Source organism: Hetaerina americana, unplaced genomic scaffold (genome assembly GCF_022747635.1).
Source record: "Hetaerina americana unplaced genomic scaffold, ioHetAmer1.1.p SCAF_120, whole genome shotgun sequence".
Classification (NCBI taxonomy): Eukaryota; Metazoa; Arthropoda; class Insecta; order Odonata; family Calopterygidae; genus Hetaerina; species Hetaerina americana.
This window is the reverse complement of record NW_027286293.1, coordinates 160812-179320: the sequence shown is the minus strand read 5'-3', so window position 1 is coordinate 179320 and position 18509 is coordinate 160812. Positions and strand designations below refer to the sequence as shown.

General features: G+C 40.5%; 1 protein-coding gene across 1 annotated transcript in view; it reads right to left on the bottom strand.

The window, feature by feature from the left end:
• LOC139685925 (uncharacterized) overlaps positions 1-18509 on the bottom strand; it is a 143496-nt gene that overhangs the window by 5483 nt on the left and 119504 nt on the right. Inside the window, exon 3 of the mRNA XM_071583056.1 lies at positions 1040-1285. Within this exon, the coding sequence (XP_071439157.1) occupies positions 1040-1285 (246 nt within the window). The remainder of the gene's footprint in view (positions 1-1039; positions 1286-18509) is intronic.

Sequence of the window (18509 nt, the reverse complement as noted above, 5' to 3'; positions counted from 1 at the left end):
AAAATTCAATGTGCATTCCAAACTAGCCCATATTCCTTATGTATCAACTGCATACCCTAAGTATTAATTGGTGGCATTTGAAGTACATATGAGAATATTGCTGAGTTCTACATTTATTCACGCAACAGCATGCATACATGTGTAAACTAAATTATGAAGATCAATTACTTCAAAGTCAATTATTCAAGCTTAAAGTCTGTTATCCTATTTGCATTTTATCTGTGTTACAGGAGAAAATATTTGTCGTATCTCATGTACAATTTGTCAACTTTTCCAATCATAATTGAAAATTGAAATAAGAAATATATATTAATCATAACTAAACATAAATGAAAATTGTTTTTGGAAAGCCTACCCACAAAGATATTTCCAAAAACGTTTTATGGATACTGTTTGTTTTTTTCAATTTGAATGGAGCTAATCACTGCAATACACTAATAAAAATTTTAATTTTAAAATTTGCGTTAATATTTTCTTGACCATCCTTAGAATTGATGATTGTAAGAAACTGGGAATTTAATAAAAGAAATGTTGTTTAGAAATCTGAATAGATATTCTCCAATAGCTGTGGTTTATTCAAAGTAAACACTATATTGTATATTAAAGAATTTTGCCAAAAATATACACCCAAAATCACAAAAGTTTCTATCAATGCATAAACTATATGTTCGATTGGATATTTGGCAGGGAAAAGAAAAAAGCTTTAAATTCTAATCCAGCTGGTTTAATAAAATCACATCCAAAAAGTGTGAGGAATTAGGGGTGGTGTTGTAGAGGAATGAATATTTACAACGGGTAGGAACATATGGCAGCCCCAGTACTGCAAGATTTTCTGCATTGGTGCAAAATTTTGCTATCTTTGTCATCGTCAAAGAGGTAATGTAATAAAAGCACATCCAAAGCCACAGACTTGAGAGTATTTTTGAAACTATGTATCAAAATAATAAAAAAGTATCAGGGCATAATATTCCAATGGTGGAAAATGTTTGCATTGCTCCTCTATTTTCTCATATCCTAGAACCCCTCCATGGAAGCTTACCTTAACATTGTGGTTTGGGCAGAGCCCAGTACAGAGTGCCGACTGGTAGAGTCGTGGTCCATAGAGCCAGTTGGCCCAGCCAAAATCATGGAAGTCAATCGTGTAGCGGTGGAGGGAGCAGTTCCCAAGTGAAAGACTGTGTACATTTGTGTCTGCCCAGCCTCTCACCTTGTTCAGTGGTTGCTTCGTCAGAACCTCTCCATCAGTCACCTGGGGCCTGATTCCCTTTTGGCGAGTGGTTGTGTCCTGGGAAAACCCAATGGGGATACATATCAGTTGTAAATAAGAAACAAAAGGAAAAATGAAACATTTGAAAGTTTGCCATGAGTTACGTACTCTGAAACTAATCTTTATTCCACTATAAATACTGGGATCTATATAATAAGAAAAACACATTTGCATTTTCCAAAGATTTATTTTTATGTTACCAATAAGTCTGTGGAAAAGAGCAAATCAGTTGTTCTCATAATGATGAACTTCCATTATATATTGCCTGAATTTGTTTAATATACTGGGATCAGCATTTACTAAAAAATCAATTGCTCATGAACTGTAGGCAATTACAATAAATTTAAATAAATTGAAAGGATGGAGTATTTGACAAATATTAGGGGCCATCCAAAAACTACTTTAATTTGGTGCAACCCCTAATATGGCGAAATTCAAGTTTATACATTTACATCCTACTTGTGCAACTTAAAAATGACTGAGGAAGCGCAGTGCTACAATTTTTGACAGCAAAGTTGAGGCGAGTGGAAGGAGGATGGTCTGATTCACAGCTTGACAAAACATTTCCAGCTCTTCGAAATTTGTGCCATCTGATTTTTCCAAAATTTTATTTTTTTTAAGAAGATTGTAGGCTCTAATTTTTCTGGGAAGAGGCAATGAGAAAAGTGGCTCATGCAACAGGGTACCCAGTATCAAAGGTGAAACCCGCCAAGTTTCAACTAACTCTGCACTTATGGTGCAGATTAAGAAGTTTATTTTAATATAAACTGGCACAGCGGTGGATGAGAGGGCAAGTCAAACAATCGACAACAGAACTGGAATGTGAAAGACAAGGGGAAACCACCACAATCGACTCCGGAGAAGATGCAGCTTTTTATTCGAGTATGGCATTCCTTCCGGTGAAATTTTTTGGAGTCGAAATAGAGCTCAATTCGGATCTCCGGATGGGAGGAGAATACTTCGAATGGACCATTAATCAAGGTGGACAAATACAGCATAGTGTAATGGAACATAAGGACATGAGGAGTTGGTGGGAAGTTAGAAAATGTTAAGATGGAGATGGGGTCATTCTGAGAGTGTGTGAGATTAAGTGAACTGGGGCCGACAACTTCTTGCGCTATGGGTGGTGAGTGTTATGCATACTACGCCTTAGGTGATAATGGTAACGACACTTCTTTTAATAGCAACTATATTTTAATTCCACCGAAGGCCAGGTAAATACTACAGTTCACGAAAAAGAAGACCCGAGGTATCCTCATTCTCGGCCCCGGTGGCGGCGGGGTAACACCTGCCAATCCAAAGGTCGCGGGTTCGAGTCCCGCCTAGGTGGGTTTTCCTCCTCCTAGGGGATATATGCTTATGATTGTATTTACGGTAATTTTTAAGGGTTAGGTGAAAGAAGGGACAATGAAGTCTCAATCTCGCCCCAATTAAGTCGTTAGATAAATAAATGTGGAGGGAGGTGAGGGAGGCATATATATATATATATATATATATATATATATATATATATATATATATATATATATATATATATATATATATATATCCCACTGCTCCCCCGCCTTCGTCCTCTTTTGCGGTGCCAAACACGACCTCGACCATCGACTCCCCGCCCACAACCCCGCTTCAGATGAGAGAAAACAGCAGGAGGTCCCGGTATGCTTCCGTCTTCTCCTTTTCCGATGAACCGTCCACGGACTCCTTGGGGTTCCTTTGAGCAGAGCGTAAATATTACGCATACACATGATTTGTGTAAAAATTATCGGAAAATAGGTTTATTTCAGTTATTGCTACAATACCACACAATTCTTCAAAGCACATCCCTAGAGCGTCGACACACTTTTGCCAGCGGTTTTTCCACCACTCGAAGGCTTCCTGGTAGCCGGATTTCGGAAGGTCCGTTAGGGTACCCGTGCAAGCTTCTTTTGACGACACTTAGGGTGCCATGGTGGCATCCTTTGAGGGAGGATTTCACTTTTGGGAATAGGAAATAGTCTGCTGGTGCCAGTTCCAGACTACAAGGGGATTGGGGAATCGTTGCGATGACGTTGCAGAAGGTTTTCGCAAGCAGACACTCGACTCTTTGGTTGTCCGTCGAGATTTTCGGAGGGACTCGATTTTCCCCGAGACATCCGCGACAGACAATCGGCCACCACGTGCTCACTCCCTTTTGTATTCTATTCGAAATTTAAACGGTGAAAATAAAATGGATCTAAGAATTCAGCTCCCGTTCCTCCCTAGTTTACTCGGGTGGCACCTCATCCAGGATAACATCTCGTTATCCGTCCTTCTCAGGAACTGGTGTGTTCATAAAATGAGTGGAATTTTCGCAGTTACAGAGTCGATTGTTTTCGTAAGATGGCGAGACCGTAACTCTTGACTGCGATCTCACGATAACTCCTGATCGCAGTTCGTCAAGATCTCTTTTTAGGAAGCGTTGTTTCGGGGGTGAAACATGATATGGTGAAGATCTTCCTTCAAGGAGATAAACCACTGAAAAGTCTCCGCTTTTCAAATTTTCCTCCTCAAGACCTTGGAAAAAAGCCGCATCAAATGTTTTAGTTTTTTCCTCTGCCTTTCAAGCTTTCAAACAATTCTCCCTAAGAGTCCTTCCCTTCATGGAAAAATATCCCCTTAGTCTCAGACTTAATATGTATAAACCCTTCGCAACATTCAACACCATCTCTTTCCTGGTCACGAAGTCCACTCTTAATATCTACGGAAACATAAAATGTGGTGACGCTAAAAATTCGAGTTTCCAAGAATTGAGTTTTTAGTTCCATATATTCACTAATACGGTCGCCTTTTCCATGGAAATCTCAAAAGCACCACCCCCCGCTGCTCAACAGGTCACTTTACCTGATGGCATTGCTGGCCTACGAGTTTTCTTCACAATATAAATATCAAGGATTAATTGGTTAACGAAGGAATGTGTGGCCCCTATATCTAATGACGCTGGTTGCTCTTCTCCCTCGACGACACAGAATAAACGGGGTCAAAGGAAAGTTGCTGCTTTTAATCTAAAACCTAGTACGATGACGTCTTTCCGATAAAGCCGTCTTATTCGGCCTCCGCCGATTCCCCGACGGCCGCCTCTCGTGTACCGCAATAGACCTTCCCTCCCACCCCGGTCACTCTCTGGAAAAGTACCCTCCACTTCCACGGCACCTCCAGCATTCCACTGAGGTGTTCCTTCCCCGAGAAACCGAACGACTCTTGTACGCAAATGACCTCAGCTGCCAGACCCCTCTCCTAATAACTGCTACTACGAGTTTAATCCGTACTAATTAATGCGTAATAATTTAGGTGTTTCCTGTAATAAAGTAAACCGAAATTTTTCGACTCGGGTTTCAATGCAGGTACGTTATCATCAAGCATGTCTTCTCAATGATGACGCGTCGGCGCAGTAATGGCGGTGGACGGCATGAGTTCAACGCTGGTGCTTCAGTCTCAACAATGTCTTCGTAAAAACGCGCTAGGCTAGAGACCGCGGTCGACCTTTATTCAATTGATTTTCAGTTGAAAATGAACCAGGCAAGTCATTTGTACACCACCGATCGGCTACTGATCGAGGGGTCAGGTCCACATCCTCAGGTCTCTCGGGGCACCCTCATCTTCAATCTACTGGTGTGATTTCCATGAAACTGGATCATCCTCGTGAACCACAGTTGGCAAAGGGATAGGAACTGTGCCCCAATTTGTGAATTTCACATCCCGTGGAAATATACGCCACGGTAAAAGTTAAACATTCAATCCTCGCCCAATACATTATTACAGTGGTAGTTACATCAAATATTTAAAACATTCTTAATGCGTTTGCGTGGTGCTAACAAATCGGATTGTGCCACCATACACCGTTGTGAAAAAAAAGAAAAATTAGTAATCCGCTTGAAATTGAACTCAGCATCTATGCGACGAGAATGCGGATCGACTTGGCGAAAGTGAAGAATGTATGTGACAGAGGGGGCTAAGATTGAAGTCACTGTGAGCTGTGAGAACGTCTCAGAATGCACACGAGTTGATAAAGAATGGAGAGACGGAATAAGCAGTACAAGGCAGGAGAAGAAGGCAGGGACGACCATTATCACCTATTCTTTTCAGCATATGTATGCATAGGAAACGGAAAATGAGGCATTAGAAGAGCTAAAGAGATGATAGTAGGCGGAGAACCCTTGAAATTCAGTTGCATTTGCTTATTGAGATTCTCAAGAAATAGCAATGGAAAGTAAACATTAAAGTTGAAGGATATAGACTAGAACAGTAATTGCACAATGAAGGTCATTCAACATTTTTTTTAATAAAGAGAGTAGTTTTGAGTATGATTGAGAAACTTGGCCGCTGAGGTAAGGAGAGGAGTGTATATTAGAGAGCTTTGGGTGTGACGAAGAATTGAATAGATAAAATGGGCGGAAAGGGAAAATGAAGTTCTAGGGGTTGGGGAAGAGAAAGGTGGTCGAGAGGGCTTAGAAAACAGCAGGAAATTGAATGCAGGAGATACAGAGTCCCAAAAGATGCTGAAGAGTGTCATATACAGTGGAGAACGCTGGAAAATCAAGGCAGTGAGGAAAAGAATAGTTTTAGTAAATGCAATTAAGGGAGGAAAAACGTATGCAAAGCAAAAGTATGATTTATTTCTGTATACTATGAAGTGCAAGAATATTTTGTGTCTTGTTACTTAGGGTTGAGAAGCACAACATTTTACAATGATTTCACTTGAGCATCGCAATCGTGGGAGCCCTTACAAAATGAATTGAGTTCAGTTTGACTGCGTCTGTTGCTGACGTTGGACAACGCATTCTACAAAAATGTTTCTTCACATCGGGGAACAAGAAAAAGTCAAACAAGTCTGCGTCTAGGCTCTAGGTTGAATAATAAGCACACGAGCTATTCAGTAAAAACCTTTTACTGTGCGCGGCTGTGCATTGTTATAGTGAGTATCGAGGGTGTTGCTTGGAAATGTGGCACTTTGCTCTTGAATGAAGCCTCGAATTTTCAGTACATTCCTATTGCGTTTTTTGGAATCATTTTCACATTCACTTCAACATCTATATCTACATAAATACCCCGCGATCCAGCAAAACGGCGTGCGGCAGGGGCGCAAGGAGCCGGTGGGATGGGCAATAGAGAGGGAGGATGTTTCAATGAGTGGAAAGGGAGGAAAAGGGAAAAAATATTCCCTAAAAACACCAGGAAAAGTTGTGAAAACCCTAGTGGCGGAATACTTACTTCCAATGAAGTATTGAAATTAAATTTAAAATACTTCGCCTTTCCACATAAACCACTTTCATTACTACCTAGGTTAGGTTTCGTTATGGTATAACATCATCAGGTCTGATGATGTTATACCATAACGAAACCTAGGTAGTAATAAAAGTGATTTATGTGGAAAGGCGAAGTATTTTAAATTTAATTTCAATATGAAGAATTTCCACCAAGGGACGCCACAAACTGTTTCATTTTCCAATGAAGTGATAATTTCGCTCACTAAAAATTTCTTAGGAAAACAAAAAAAGGAGGGAATAAAAATGAGGATTGCTGCTTATATTTTGAGCCTTGACAACACTAAGGGCTTTAGGAGCCATCTGACGTTTCCAACTAAAAGTTTGACCGTTTTAAGGCTAACTGTCTTCAGAATATTTTTTCGTTCGATCATAACTTGCGTTGTTTACAGTGACTCGCAAATTTTGTCTCAGCGAAAAAATGGAGTTAACTCGTGAACACTTTCGTGCGATAATATTTGACAACTTTCGACTTGGATTATCAATAAAGGAGAAAATCGATCAACTTACTTCCGCTTTTGGCAATGAAACCCCATCTTTTGCCAATGTGAAACGCTGGTATAACGAATTCCATCCGCGAATTCCGCCTGTCGCTCAGCGACGAAAGTCGCGAAGGTCACCCATAATCAGTTGTTGAGCCAGAAAATATTGATACTGCACTTGTAAAGGAGATCGTCATGTGAATTATTGCGAGATGGAGACATCCTTTGGGATTAGTATGACGAGCATCAATGAGATATTGTATTAACATTTAGCTGTAAAAAATGTGTTCGCGTTGGATCCCGCATAATTTTACAAAATCTCAAAGAGATGCTCGTGTCAATTGGTGCAAATAACTGATACACAAATACAATCCCGGTGCATCAAAAGCTGTGTATAGCATCTGCACAGGCAACGAATCTTGGATCTATGCGCATGAGCCCGAAACAAAACAGCAATCCACTGTATGGGTCTCCCAAGATGAGCCAAATCCTGCAAAAGTGATTCGTGCGTGAAGCACATCGAAGCAAATAATCGCCTGTTTCTTCGGAATAACTGGACAAGTGGCAACCGTACCGTTTGAGCAATGTAGAACTGTAAATTCTGAATGGTACGTACACGAGCATTTGTTAGCCACAGGTGCTGGGTGAAATACGGAAAAAGAAGCGGCAACGAAGGATCATTCTTCATTATGACAATGCAAGCCCTCACAGATCGGCTGAAACAACTACCTATTTCACCGGCCAAAGCGTCGAATTGATGGGTCATCCTCCATAGAGCCCTGATTTAGCTCCAAATGACTTCTTTTTATTCCCGTTTATCAAGAAAAAGTTGCGTGGCCAACATTTTTCGGCGCCTGAAAGAGCCGTTGATGCATTCAAAAACCATATTTTGGAGGTACCTTAATCGGAGCGGAAAAAGTGCTACGGAAATTGGTTCGAGCGCATGCAAAAGTGTATTGATTTTTATCGAGAATACTTCGAAAAACAAAAAACCATTCTAAACAATAAATTACCGTATTTTCATTATTAGGCGGAAAATATAAATAGCAACCCTCGTGCGATAGACGTCTACCATACCAAGACAGCCATGCAGAACTGGAAAGTGAGAAGGGGCAGGTTGAATTAATTCATGGCAATGCAACTGATGCTCCACACTCCTGAAGTTGGAGGGATAAAATGTGGCAGCGGATGTCGGGAGGCATCAACTCCGCGGAGAAGGACCAAGGGTGGAAAGGGGAGCTTGAAAATAAAATAAAACCGGGGAGGGAGTTTCGTAACATGCCCTACGTTAATAGTCGATCAGTCCCATGCGGTCATGAGGGAAGGGATTTGCCAAAAAAACAAGAAAGTAGCGTAATATGCAAATGTGCATGCCGGAACAATATACTAACACATCATTTACTGAATAATGGAAAATAAAATGGCCATACATTTCCCAGCACTCAAAATCGTATTGGCGATGGTAATGCCATTTGATTATCCTTATTTTTAAAATAATGTTGCCATGTATCGTTCGCAATGGTAATCTTTGAACGAAACACCTTATTTTTCTGTAACATCAATCTGAAGCGCGAGCCATCCTGCAAGCGGAAGTTCTATTGTGTTAGCTGCTCCATCAACACTTCTGATAGTCCTGCCGACGCTATTCAAAGATGTTCCCTCAAAATGGCAGCAGCGGTTTTAATTATTTACTTCCGGGTAAGCATACCTTATTTTACTCCTTATTTTAAATTGGTTTCATCCACTTATAAACGGGCTAATCCATCTTTTAGATAGCACAGTAGAAAGAATGCACTTCCTGTAAGCCTACATTAGAACAATTCGTTCTGGCTAAACTAATTCAGTGAGCGTATTGCTTGTTTCCTGTCAACGCCAATCTTGCCGTACGAGAAATGAACTTGAGTCAGAATACAACGGATTCAGATGACGTAATATTAGAGTCAAATCAAAGCGCTTGCGACAAATTCACTTTAATCTAACTGAATAACGTATTTAAAAAAATTTGCCCAATTAATTATGCGAAGACAAAGTTTAGTGCAGTAACCTATAAGAAGCTATATCATATATTGTTTTAGTTATTTAGTGATTTAGTGATATACTGTGGGATAGGGGATATTTGATGTGAATGGCTACGACATGAATCGGCACTGAGGACCGTGTGTGGTGTCCGGAGCGTGAGAGACAAGGCTTCTGCGGTCGTCGTCATGCAAACACCTAGCAAGATGACATCGTGAGCGGCAACAGGAAAGAAGGCAAACAAATGTATCAAGCCTCTTAAAATAGTAACTTGGGATATTAGTAATGCAACAATTTCAGAGTGTAAAAATCATTCGCCTTGACTGGGACTTGTTTCTTTGGAATTTGTCAAAGTATTAACACCATAAGTGTTTAAAGTTGGCTTTAACCTCGTGGACAGTGGCGCCTCGCGCACGACTACGAATGCATGTGACATTGTATGTACGGTATTTCGTCACAACATCTAGTTCCTTTAAAAGCCCCAAAATTTCAGAGTTTAAGAGGACGCCTCGGTAGCTTAAGTGGCTAAAGCACTCGACCGGATATTGAGGGATCTGGGTTCGTGTCCCAGTCAAGGCGAATGATTTTTACACTCTGAGATTGTTGCATTGAAATGCACATTAGCGTATGACTCCGTTAAAAGTTACTGTTGCGGCATCTCCCGCAGTTTCTTTGGAATTTGGGATATTAGGATGAAGTTGAAGACCGGAAAATTAGAATATCTGAAGCGGGAGATGGAGATGGAAAATATGCGTGGTTATTGAGAGCTTTACGTGGTGAGACAACGGGGTTTACCCGAGCGACAGCTATACTCTAATACGTGCATAGAGTTTGCCCGCGGTTTTATTCTCTTTTACGGGAGGTGGCCTAATACCACCGTCCGCCACACGCGCTTGCGGTGGCTTGCGAGGTATTTTGTAGATATAGATGAAGGGAAGAGAGCCCGTAAGGGTGGCAGTATTGTTTAACAAAAACGTATGAAGGAGCGTAATAAACACAGAGTTGATGAATGACGAATATCATTACGAAAGTTAAAAGTTGAACCATCGAACTTAGTCATTATTCATTTCTATAATTATTCATGAAATAGTTGAGGGTCTTCTTAGAAGGAAGACGAGACGATAAGAACATCACATATAGTAAACTGAACATTTATTTTTGACTTAACTCCATGTTTCACCTACTATTTACTTTTTTGCCTACTCACTTTCTTCGCAATGCCATTCATTCATCGAGAAGTATATAGCAAACTGGCTAAGAAGCTAAGTCAGCATATAACTAAACAACCAATGTGTGGAACAGATGGACTAAAAATGCCATTTTCCTACGAACGATAAGGGATCAGATTAATATTGCCGGCCTGCGGTAGTGGTAAAAATATTTGGGTAAAAATTAATCCAGTGTGCAGTCACCCCCTGCCACACACCCTAGCGGTGGCTAGCAGGGTACTAAAAAAATACAAAATGGAAACTTTGGATAGTCAGGATGGATTAGACATGGCAGTGACCGATATGAGAAACGGAATTGAGGCGGGTGACACGATGAAAAAATGACAACGTGGAGGAAGTATTAAGGACCTGCAAAAGAAATGGTTTAATCATAACGAACTTTTGGGTAAAAAACCTGAATAGACGTTAATATAAGGGGAAAATACCGGATGTTCAGAGAGGTATCCATTAAAACATAATACTTTAAAATACAGATTCAGGAAGCTCGTGATTGATTCGCAAAGAGCCCCAGATGAGAATACGGATTCAGATAATAACTTAGTGCTAATGATGTGTAACTTCGGATTGAAGTGCATTAAACAGGGAAGATGAATAAGGAAGTGGAAAGTAGAAGCATCAAACGCAAATTCAATCAAATAGTACCAGGAGGTATTGAACATTATGATATTAAGCGAGGGTAAGGAAACAGGTACATTAGAAGAAGGATCGATACATCTCAAAAAGGGGCGAAAAATACCGCAAATAAAACTGTTGGAACGGTTAAGAAGAAAAAGGACGGAAACGAAAGCTGCAGACGAGATGATCAAAGGAGATAGAAGGGAGAAGGAAATTAACAAGTGTAACCTCAGAATCAGGTAGGAGTAAACGAAAGAGCTAAATATAAACTGAAGCAAGAAACTAAAATGGCAAAAGAAGCGTGGGAGGGAGAAATAGATGCACGCAACAGAAAACGCAAGAAATATCAAATAATGAGGATCGAAAATTGATTCATACTATCCGTGGAAAAATCCATAAATGTATATCTGCATAATACCCCCCAAGCCGCCGCAAGGGCGTATGATGGGGGGTGTTAGGTCACCACCCGTAAAAGAGAACACAACCACACGCAAAATCAACACGTCCATGCAATCATATATCGTGCATAACTTTTTTAACTTACACGCATACAAATTCATATACTATCAACTAACAAACAAACGCACTTTATAATGTAGTTAAAATATATCCAATAACGTGCAAGCCATAATTTGGAAAGTAAGAAGGCAAAATTCCACTAGCACATGACCATGCAACATATAACGGTCTCCTCCCCCAAGTACACAGGTACGGAATGTGACCCCACGCTTCAGGAAGCAGGAGGGTCCCCCCACGGAGAGAGAGGAGGGATGGAAGCGGAAACTTAAAAACAAGTAAAGGAGAGCAAGCAATACCGTAACGAGCACTACATTTATTAATTCCATTCTCATGCGGTCATGCGGGAATATAGGGTTTTGACAACAAAACACACGAAATTAGCGAAATAGCATACAATTGAGTAGAATTAATTATTCCCTAGACGCATTGGGTGGCAATTAAAGTTTTTGCTACCTACGAGTATGACGCTATCTCGTATAACCCTGCAGTTACTATCCCGTCTTGTCGGCGGGAAGAATGAGTCCTTGAGTCTGCTAATTCTGGCATCTATATCCCGAATTTTTTATAAATGATCCAAGCGACCAATGTACAAGTATGTTGAAGAAGGAATAATTTGTGTACTTGTATGTTGGAGTAGGAATGATTTGTGATGCCTCGGCGCTGAAACATGCGGATCTGAACTTATTTAGCAAGTGCAACCTAGCATTGAATCACATTTCTTCCAATAATTCCCACCTCAACTCCAGAAGCATTTCAGTGACGCTTTTCGTTTTATCGTCAGATTTTTAACGAAATGGGCTGCCCGTCGTTGAACCTTTTTCAGTTGGATCCCATACACAAGAGGCATCTTCTCTATGAGGCTTACAAGAGCGTGGTAACAGCATTCATTGATGGCGCTAGTTCCGACAGCGTTCGAGTCACGTCGGGGGTACCTCAGGGAAGTGTGATCGGGCCGTTGCTTTTCTTGATTTTTGTAAACGATTTAAACCAGGAAGTGAAAAGTAAAATTAGGATGTTCGCGGATGACACGGTGATCTATCGGGAGATATCTGGGGATGAGGATCGTTTTATTCTAGAGCAGGATTTAGATTGCATTACTAAATGGTGTTCTAACTGGGGATTGACTCTAAATTATAATAAATGTTCAGTGGTAAATTTCTTTAAAAGATCAACGGGATTTGCTTACAAATTAGCTGGAGGTGACCTAGCAGTAGTTGATACGGTGAAATACCTAGGTGTCACATTCACAAAAGACTTAACTTGGGGGACTCACATACGTAAAGTCTGCGGTCAAGCATATAAAAAATTGGGATTCATTAGACGCATTGTCGGCAAAAGTGACTCGAAGGTCAAGGAACGTTGTTACCACGCTCTTGTAAGGCCTCATTTAGAATACGCATGCAGCGTGTGGGATCCGAGTGAAAAAGGTCTCATTCGGGAAATTGAGAAGGTTCAACGCCGGGCAGCCCGTTTTGTAAAAAATTCCTACGATAAAACGCAAAGCGTCACCGAAATGCTCATGGATTTGGGGTGGGAATCATTGGCTGAGAGACGATTCCATGCAAGATTGAAATTATTAAATAAATTTAGATGCGCATGTTTCAGCACCGAGGTCTCGCAAATTATTCGTACTCCTACATACATTGGTCGCTTGGATCATGCATATAAAATTCGGGAAATAGATGCCAGAACTAGCCGACTCAAGGACTCCTTCTTCCCACGGACAATACGGGATAGCAACTGCAGGGTTATAGATAGCAAAAATTCCACTTGCCACCCTCAGCGTCTAAAAAATAATTAGTTGTATTTAAATGCATGCTCTTCCACTAACCTTATGTGTTTTGCTATAATAACCCATTCTTTCCGAATGACCTCATTCATGTTCTGTTCATCTGTTTTTAAGTTTCCCTTTAAATCCGTCGTCCCTCTCCGCGGGGGGAAATTCCTGCTACCTGCAACGTTGGGTCGCATTCCCTGCCTTGTACAGACTCTTTGGGGGTAAGGTGTTTCGTGGTGCATTTTCATGTGGTAGTGATGTTTCAATTTCTTGCTTGTTGTGTCCTGGCGTCCGTGTTGTAGGATGGCTTTCATGCTGCATCATGGGGTGCAGATTTTTAGTTGTTTTGCGGTATATGTGTTTGCATGAGTATTGGATGAAGGGATTTTTGTATGAGTGTGTGCGCTGCTGTGGGTGTAATTTTCCGTGTTGTTTTTTTGCATTTGGTATTTTTCCTTTTTACGGTTGGTGACCTAACACCCCCCGCCACACGCCCTTGCGGCGGCTTGCGGGGTATTATGTAGATGTAGATGTAGATGTAGATTCCTTGACCTTGGAGTCACTTTGGCCAACAACACGTCAGATAATTCCCTATTTTTTAATTACTTGTCCCGTAAAACAAATCCCGTTGATCTTTCTAAGAAATTTATCACCGAATATTTATTAAGGTTTAATGGCAATCCCCATTTTGAACACCATGTATTAATGTCATCTAGAGTCTGTACTACAATTAAACGATCCTCATCCCCAGATATCTCCCGATGGATCACCGTGTCATCCGCGAACATCCTAATCTTACTTTTCACTTCGCCGTTCAAATTGTTCACAAACATTAAGAAATTCAACGGCCCGATTACACTTTCCTGTGGTACCTCCGAGTTCACTCGTACGCTCGTCGTGAAGTCGTGAAATCGTTGGTGAAGCGAGTCGGGGCGGAGATTAAGGTCACTATAAAGTTAAGCATTAGCTCAATCGTCCCGCGATTTGACCGTGGTGGCATAGTTTGCAGCCGGATTGAGGGGGCAAATAATAGATTGGGAAATTTTTGTCGGGTAATTGGAATGGACGTCATAGACTTGCGGCCAGCCCTTGTATCGTTTTTGGGGGTTTCTCAATCGTTTGGGAGTTTCTCAATCGTTTAGGAATTTCTCGATCGTTTGGTAGCACATAATACGATTTACGCATCGCAGAAGGTAGCCACTATGATTCGGGAACATATGAGGAGAGTTAAGCATATTCGGTAGGTTAGAGATTAGGTCAACTATTGGGAATTTATTAAAAGAATCATGGCATATGTAATGAAATATTACACTTAGCACATGAGAATGAGCAGGTAAATAGTAATAAATTCCGCTATTTTGAAAAACAAAACAGCGGAATTTTACCTGATGATTAGAAATACCTAAGCCGATAAATTATAGAAACTGAAAGCTAGTTATCGCAAGACATTGCAGAGGAGGAGATTTTTTCTAGAGGCTTTACATCTACTTAACACCCCGCAAGCCGCCGCAAGGGCGCGTGGTCAAATAGCATGCAAAAGCCACAAATTTATACAATCCACACGCAAAACATGGCATACAATTATGCAAAAACCCTTACAACTCACACGCATGCAAACATTCAAACTACTAAATCTATCTCCCTCATTTTATCTTAGTGGTGTGTTCTGCGTAAGTGTTGTGGGGCCATAATACTTTCTTTAGTGTCATTGTTAAACTCATTTGTTCTGAACCTTTTTAAAAGTCTAAGTCTTGCCTGTTCTCTTCGCATCTCAAGTGGCTCCCAGCCTAAATCCTCTAAGAGACCTGTCACACTTGTGTTCTTATTATATTAATTTTTAACGAATTTGGCGGATTTTCTCAGGAATTTATTTAATTCTTTTAGCCTTAATTATTTCAGCCAAATGTTCTCCCAAGGATCCACAATACTTGCGGCATATTCCAAACAAGGTCTAACTAGAGCAAAATAACACCTCTCTTTAATTTGATCATTACATTTCCAAACCAGCGGTTTAATGAAGCCGAGTTTCTTTAAAGCGGATCCGCATATTGTCCTGATATGTGCTCCCCATGAAAGGCGTGGTGTTAGAACTACCTCCAAATATTTAACTTTATTGGCCGTAGTAAGCACTCGACCATCTATTTCATAGTTTATGCCCCGTTCGCCACTTCCTTTGTTTCCAAATTTCAAAACTGCGCATTTGTCTATATTAATCATTAATCCCCATTCCTTGCCCTAATCTGAGATTTTGTCTAAGTCTCTACAGAGAAGCTCGCGATCTAGTTGGCTCCTTATTTCCCTGTATACCACCGTGTCGTCAGCAAATTACCTGAGATTGCTACTAAAGTGTACGCTTAAGTCATTAATTTATATTAAAAATAGAAGCGGCCCTATCACACTTCCCTGTGGAACGCCCGAAGTTACATCTCTACTCGTTGAGCAAAACTCAACGATGACTCCTATGTGTTTGTGATTTGACGAGAAGTCTCTAATCCAAGCAATAATTTTCTCGCTGATTCCAAAGGATTTACGTTTGTGTAACAATTTATTGTGTTGGTCTTTAAAGAAGGCTTTTTTTGAAATCAGGAAGTACTGCGTCGACTTGCGTGTTATTTTCTCCCGATCTAAGTACTACCTATCTCCCTGATTTTACGTTGGTGATCTGAGCTACCTTCGCAAGTCGGTGCCAGTAATATGACTTGAACATCCTCAGATAAGTAACCTGCCTACAATTTACTCCGTAAATTTAACCTGTATTTAAGCCTACGGTCAAGTAATGGATCACATCCTCATTCTTCCACTAGTGTCGTGACACTGCTACCTTATTCACAACTACTTTTCACAAACCTAGCTGCTCTACGTTGAACTCGGTATAATTCCAATATTAAGCGTATTTTAGCGTGGATCCAATGCACCCGAAGAATACTCAAGGTGGGGCCTAACCAACGTGAAATAACAAAGCTCCGTAAAACTTTCATTACAATTCCCAAGTATCATTTTAATGAATCATACCTTTTTATTTACTATTCCTCCAATTTCGCGTGTTTTCCCCCGATTATATCCGTAGTTATCGTTACACCCAAGTGTTTTACGGATTCTACATTTCTGATGCCGGTTCCCTGTATAATGTGTTTTCGGGTGAAATACTCTCCCTCCAAAAATTTATCGAAACTCACTTATCCAAATTTCATTCTTGCTCCCATATCTCGCCCCACTTATGGATTGTATTTAGCCGTTAGTTATACCCTATCTCCATGGCTTAATACTTCCCTGTGTATCACTTCATTGTCAGTAAATACACGAAACTTACTGGAAACTAGAGACCTGATATCATTAATGTGTAAAAGGTTAAACATTTCCTTGTGGGACCCCCGACATGACGCTTACTGTGTCGGATGATACTCCGCTTATCACGATCCTTTGCTCGCGATCTGTCAAAAATCAATTGATCCAGTCTAATGCAAATTTATCAATCCCGTAGCTTCCCAACATTTGAGCAACTTTTTATAAAGGACTTTGTCGAATGCCCTTTTAAAATCTAGATATCGACCTGACCGTTCTTTCCTCCCGAGACCAAAACATCAGGAACAAAAAATGCCAGTTGGGTCTCGAATGATCTATTCTTTCGGGAACCGTGGTGGTTTTTGTGAGTAGACTCTGAGAATCGAGGTATTTTATGATTAAAATTAGAATTATAAGCTATCAGATTTTGTAGGAGATGAATATGAGAGAGATAATTGCTCGGATCTTCTCTGTCCCCTTTTTAAAATATGGGTTTGACATTGGCTATTTTCCAGTCGGTGGGTACTGTGTGATTATTTAGGGAATTATTAAATATTATTTCTAAGACTGAAGCAATTGCTTAGGCCATCGTTTGGTATACGCGAGCAGGGATTTGGTCAGGGCCTGGCGATATATTTGAAATGATATCTTTTAAAGGAGATACCTTCAGGCGTCACTTTGTGGAAACGATACATATAGCAAAGGAAACACTTGGTTTTTCCACATAAAATATTTATTCACGACCTAGGTTTCGACGCTCAGCGTCATCTTCAGGAGGACCTGAAGATGACGCTGAGCGTCGAAACCTAGGTCGTGAATAAATATTTTATGTGGAAAAACCAAGTGTTTCCTTTGCAACAATGATATCTTTTAGTTGGCGTTCAATTCCACGAAAAGATATTGCAGTTTCAGACATGGGTTCATGGGAGGAATCGGAGAGTGACATTGCTACTTTGAACGATTATTCAAAACGCTTTGAAAATAGTGGTTCATTATGCTAGCTTTTTCTTAATTGGTGGTAAGTTTTTGCCCGTTGTTACTTATAGTATTCACCGGATCTTATATTTTTAAATTCTATTAACGCCCAGCGATATGTTTTTCTCGCTAACCATTTAAGTTATTTATAGTTATGTATTATTTCATTTTGTTAATTGTTAAACTCGTCCTCGCGTGATCTCCTCATTTTTGAATACCATGCTCTTTGGTGTTTTGATGCTTAACGTACTTCTTCGTTGCACCATCTAGGTTCCCTCCTGCCACTTTTAAATTTACTTGGCGTGGGCTTTTCTACTGCAGCTCGTGTGACTTCGAGTATCGCACTCCACCAACTCTCACTGTCTCTGTTGTTACTACTTTCCTTAAATGTGCCGTAAGACTGGTACCGGTCACGCCTCAATCCTTCGTAATATCCCCGGTCAAACAATTAAATCTTTCTGTTTTTTTCTATTTTTTTCATAATCATCAAGTTAATTTTAACTAGCACTACTCTGTGGTCACTATGTCCATCAAGTGTGGCTATATTTAGGACGACTTCGGATAAATTTGTGGCTAATGGATCAAGTATATTGTTTCCTCTGGTGGGTGTTAGTACCAATTGGTTAAACGAATGTGATGTGAAAACGCGAAGCACCGACTCTCATGACATCTTGTCCTTTCCTCCTGCTATGATTGTTTTTCCAGTCTCTGGATGGATGATTGAAATCCCCTCCGAATATCATTCTCTTAGAGTGCAAATGAGAGTTCAAACTAGCGACCTCTCTTTCTAGTTCTAAATTTGATATTTCCCCGCAAAGGTGGGGTCTGTAGTGTGCACAAATGCAGACTCTTTTTGACCGAGGGCTTTTTATGGAACACCAAACACTTTCTATACTACTATTGGGGAAAGACTCACTTCTGCTTCTGTGAATATCTTTAACACCCATGAACACTCCCTCCAATCCTATTTCCTCCGTCCCTTCTGCAAATTCTAAATAGTGGTGTACAGGGAAACAAGGAGCCAACTAGATCGCGAGCCACTCTCTAGAGACTTAGACACAATCT